The sequence below is a fragment of the Triticum aestivum genome, chromosome 5B, assembly GCF_018294505.1.
Source record: "Triticum aestivum cultivar Chinese Spring chromosome 5B, IWGSC CS RefSeq v2.1, whole genome shotgun sequence".
NCBI lineage: Eukaryota > Viridiplantae > Streptophyta > Magnoliopsida > Poales > Poaceae > Triticum > Triticum aestivum.
In genome coordinates, this window is record NC_057807.1 from 679,758,260 (window position 1) to 679,763,488 (window position 5,229).

Below are 5,229 nucleotides of genomic sequence, written 5' to 3' on the forward strand. Positions count from 1 at the left end.
CAGACACGAAAGAATGCAGGGGCGATCGCACGAAAATTGAAAAGCAGGAGTGGTACGCGGGAGCAGGGTGGGATAAAAATCAAAAGATAAAGTCGACTGCAATCACAGCCACGAGATCACAATCCAAAGGCGCCTGTGTTGTTCAGTAGTTTTATGAAAAAAAAATACATATCTTGATATTTAATTACAATAGTTGTTTCTACTAGATGCCCAGTTGTGCAAAAAAACTTAACATGTTGGTAAGTAAATATCTGTCACGAATATTTGAGCACATGATAAAATTAAGGCAACTAATTTGGGACAGAGGTAATACATGTCAAGCTGGACCATCCCAGACACAAATATTTGAATACTCCCTCCATCCAAAAATACTTGTCGGAGAAATAAATGTATCTGATGTATTTTAGTTTTAAATACATCCATTTTCATCAATTTCTGCAACAAGTAATTCCAGACGGAGCGAGTACCTGTCAAAGTGGATCAACCCACGCACAAATATTTGAGTACATGTCAAACTGGAGCCCAATTCAAGTACACAAGAGACGTACATATATATCAAGTGATACATAACATGACATGATCATTTCTAGAACTTGATCAGCGAGACAGAGTATGAACGACTGAAGATGATCCCCACTGAATTGCATCAGTTTTGTTATATCTGGATGGTACATGATACAGAAGTTATTTCCTTTTCCTCGAGTTATAGTGCTTCTTGCTCATCGATCTTCATGTGCTGGAAAAGATGAAAAAAATATACGATTCAGTTTAAGCACAAGACCATCTAAGTGCCATACAGTACTTACAAATTTTACTCATGAGCTAATCAAATGAACTGCAACAATAATATATTTAACTAGCAGGAACGAATATGTAGAAAAAAAGACTGCTTTCCTAAAGTACTTTTACCACCGTGATTGCCTAACTAGAGATATAAAACATTAAGCTTAGCAGCCAATACTGCATTTTGTTATGAAGAAAATAACAGATAATGGACAAAGCCATCACAAGCACAGGGGGAGGCGCAAGTGAAAAATAATATATCATTAATTACACTAAAGGTGCTATTGTGATCAATTCCATCTCACACCAAGCATTACTTTTTAGAAAATGCATGCTTGGTTAAAACTTAAAAGGAACACTTTTCTGCAGCACTGATATGCATTGCAATGCCACTACTTTCTACTTGCTGGTCACAATCAATCAATAGAGGGTTACATAATACGTAGGTTTGAAGTACAATCTGTATGATTTATGGTAATTAATCCCAACCATCAGCATGACCACAATTTGGCTTCTAGAAAAAGAAAAAAAATTAACTATAGCAGAGAACAATATGGATACTCTAGTTATAAGATATGAAATGCTCAAAATAGCTGTAGTTGTTTAGGAAAAAAAATGAGTCCTTTTGAGTCAGCACTGCTCATGTCAGGGCCTACTGTTTAAGTATTTAGGAATGAAAATATTACTATCAAATCAGTAGAGAAGGTTAAGGAGAGTACGACGGTATGACAAATTGAATTTGATTAATCCATTTTCATAAGAAAATCATGTAACATAATTACTTGTGCAAATATTCAAACAACTTGTGCAATTGGCCATTTCTTTCCAAGATTTGTTATGTTTCTGACACTAACAATGCTTCATGGCATCACCCAGTATTAATATTTTCTATGGTGATAAATTTTGAGCTATATGATTACCAATTATTATGGTAGGGAAACTAATAGTCTAATTAGATGTTGCCTCTATTCATTCCTTGCATTGAACTATATTATTAAAAGGTCTCTGGAGAGCCTTGACAGATTTGGCATCTGTACCCATGCTTCTACTACTACATCTGTACCGTCATGAACATAGTCTCTGAAGATGCTGCTCAATATGATTGGAAGACTGCACGGGAATTTGTAACCAACCAACAATACGCCAGCTAAAAGTAGTTTTTTCTCTTTTTCCGAGCCGATTTACTCTACAGAAAATCATCAATTGCGAGCTCATATTCATGTGAAAAGTTCATACAAAGGGATTTTGAAACGATGTCAATTGCTAAACAAGGTAATCATGAAATACTAGCAACCAAGGCAAGACATATATGACCAAGAAGCACTTCTTTATATATGTCAAAGATGAAATCGTTCCAGCGCTTTTAAGAAAACTAAAGTGCAATATGAAATTATGAATATGTTGCGAGAGTCACTTAAAGTCAGATTATGCACCATTCGTTGAAGGGCGAACGGTTTAGAACCTAAATATGCAAAATGACCACGCATTGACTCTAAGAAAAAAATGAATTCGCAAAAAAATAGACTCTTAGCAAAAATGGCAACATGCCACCTTGGTGAAATTATCCTGGAATGAACACAAACGTATTTAATCTAGATGTTTTGACCTACAGGTTTTAGCTGTGTATCCTCTAGCCTGTGTACCACCATGCTCTGTCCTCAAATAATGTACTGCTACAGCCTATAGTGGAGTATGCGGTATGTGGAATATGTGGGTACGTTTTGTACTGCTATGGGAGGTGGACATGCTGTACAATCACTAGCCCACAATTGTTCTTTCGTGTAGTCAGTGGGTATGCGGCAACCGACATATATTATGTTGGCAGCCCGTTTAGTCCCACATAATTATGTGGAAAGATGCGGGATGCCCGCAAGTCATCCCACCTGCAAGCTGACCTGCATCAGTGTACTTTTCCCTTTGTGCAATGTTTCTAGAATGTTTTTTGCTTTTTCTTTGAGAGTTTGAATTTTGTAAACGCGGTGAAGCAGAGTTTAGTTTTTTAGTATTTTGGAATCTCAGAGGCTTAAATCAGAAAGAATTGGAATGCACTTACCAAAAAGACAACATGTCACCCTGATATCTCCGGAATGATGTCTGCAGTGGCTGTGAAAAGGAAGTAAATATCTTCAGCACCGAGAATAAATGTCATATTAATTCAAGCTACACATGTGACAAAAATAATGTTGAGCACTATTCTACACAGTTAATGACATGAATGTTTGATTAGCAGGCTACTACCTGATTGGGTGAGACGAAGCAATGATGGTTGCGAGTAGTAGCGAGCTGGATAAAAGATAGGTTTGTCCTTCAAAGTTCCTTGCCAGTTGAATGGGCTCTCCCTCATCACCTTCCGAGCCTCCCTTTCATCATAGTCAATGGGGTCCAAATGGATCGACGCCATTTGCTTCATCGTGTCCATCATCATAATGTGTAGATCATGCCCCACGACATGGACATACCGGCTGAAACTAGAAGAAACAAGGTCTGGGATGTCAGGACTGCCAAAACAGTCTGCGAGAGATATGGAAGCCTGGACTGTGTTGCTCTGCATGTTGACCGCGAGTAGATAGTGTGCACATATTGGGATAAACTTCCACCTGCGCCGGTTCTCCAGATATTCCCCAAGTGCAAAGTAGACAATATCCGTATTCTCTGTGCTAAGGAGAGGGTACATGGGAGTTAGGTTCTTTGGCAAGTCGCCGAATCCCTGGAGCCCCCATAGGGTCTCGAGACTGAGCTTGTACTCCAACTGCCACACACGGTTCAACGTTCGCTTCCAGACTGTCAAGGTGCGGTCCTTGAGGTCGACATAGTCGAGAAAGCCGTCGATGGAGACGAACCTGATGAAACCTTGGACGACGCCTATGGTGCGGTAGGCTTCTGGCTGTGCCACCCGGGTGTTGCCGCGACAGTGATCTGCTCCAGGCAACTCTCTGGGCAAGGAAAAGAAGCCAAAGTTAAGCGTGGGTTCCTTGCGACAGTCTTTGGGGAAGAGGGTGTTGCACCAAGAGAATGCGACACCGCGCAGGAGGTCCACCCAGCAGGCCATGGATCCGATAGTAAAGCCCATATCAGCATAGTGCAGCATCAATGAGGGGGGTTGGCTGAAGACGGTGGTCTTGATCTCAGACCAAGATGGTGACGAGGATGAAGACAGCCACACCAACGGAACATCCCCCTCTTGCCCGTCCAGCTTGCCCAATACAACCAGCGCGTAGTCGGCAGTGTAGAATGACCTCGCGATGAGCATGCTAGCACTGAGCCCTGTGAGAATGAAACAAGGATTTTCTGGCATGGGGATCATGTGGAGCGAACCACTGGAGGCTTCATAGACCAGATAGAAGGTGTAGTCAAAATCATGGAGGAAAGTGGTGGTGAGGACGACGATGCTGTCCTGGACGGTTTCGATGTTGGTCATCGGGCTGCCGCCTCGAAGGCCCAGACAGGACAAACCCGGCGGCGACTTGGCGAGGTGCACACCGATTTGTAGGGTCTGAACCATCTCATCCGCCTGGGTCTGCAGCTCGGATGGAAACCCCAACGCCTTCTTGTACACACATCTCAGGATTTTGAAGGGTTGCAAGGCGATGAGGTCTTGCTGATCGTCATCGTCGAAGTCCGTGCGAACGCGCCGGTCCAGCAGACACTCGGGCGGCAATCTGGCACCATCTTCATCGTCGAGGCGGCCCGGCAGAGTCGGCCAGCCGGCATCACCCGACATGGTTGTTATGGCAGTAGATCTACGGAACCGGCGCGGGGCGGGGGCGGGGGCGGGGGCGGGGGCGGGGTGGGGGTGGGGCGGGCGGGATTGGAGCGGCGGCGGCGGCGGCGGGGCGCGGGGGCGGCTAGGTTTTCCTATGGATGACCGATGGGGAATTTTGTGGCCGACGGAGATCGTGCTGCACATCGGCAGATTTTTTTCCTTTTTGATGAGGCAAGACGCGTGTGGTACCCAAACCTGGCGAGATGGGCTGGCACGGATCGGGCCAAGCTAAAACGTGCCCACCACGGACGGGGCCGTGTCGTAGGCCCTAGGCCCAGGAAATCCCTATTGGACGGACGCTCGTTGCGTCATAATGTCGAGCGGATCGCTCCACTGGCCCGGCCCAATTATACGTGATTCGGTTTTAGGAACCTTCTAGCAATTCTATCTGGTTTTAAGCGTTTTGGGAACCTTCCAGAAGGTTCTCTGAACCGGTTTTTTACTGTTTTTTTTCCTTTTTCCACTTGTATTTTCTTTTTCGTTTTTCCCTTTTCTGTTTGCCTGTTTGTTTTCTTTTTCAACAAAATTTCAGAAATTTGAAAAATGTTCGCATCTTAAGTTTTTGTACACAAATTTCGGAAATTCGGGAAATTTCAAAAAATGTTCCCGTTTAGAAAAATTGTTTGCAACTTTTGAAAATGTTCATGTTTTGAAAATTTGTTCCGGGTTTCAAAAAATGTTTG

The 5,229-nt window shown here is 43.4% G+C and overlaps 1 protein-coding gene across 1 annotated transcript; it reads right to left on the bottom strand.

Annotated features, from left to right (window-relative positions):
* Positions 1-273: 273 nt before the first annotated feature.
* Positions 274-4,690, bottom strand: LOC123115265 (uncharacterized). The gene is made up of 3 exons (XM_044536467.1): positions 3,022-4,690; positions 2,837-2,886; positions 274-736 (listed from the first exon to the last, which is right to left on the bottom strand). Exons 1-2 carry the CDS (start codon positions 4,688-4,690, stop codon positions 2,852-2,854), a joined length of 1,704 nt encoding a protein of 567 aa, XP_044392402.1. The 3' UTR covers positions 274-736; positions 2,837-2,851.
* Positions 4,691-5,229: the final 539 nt, after the last annotated feature.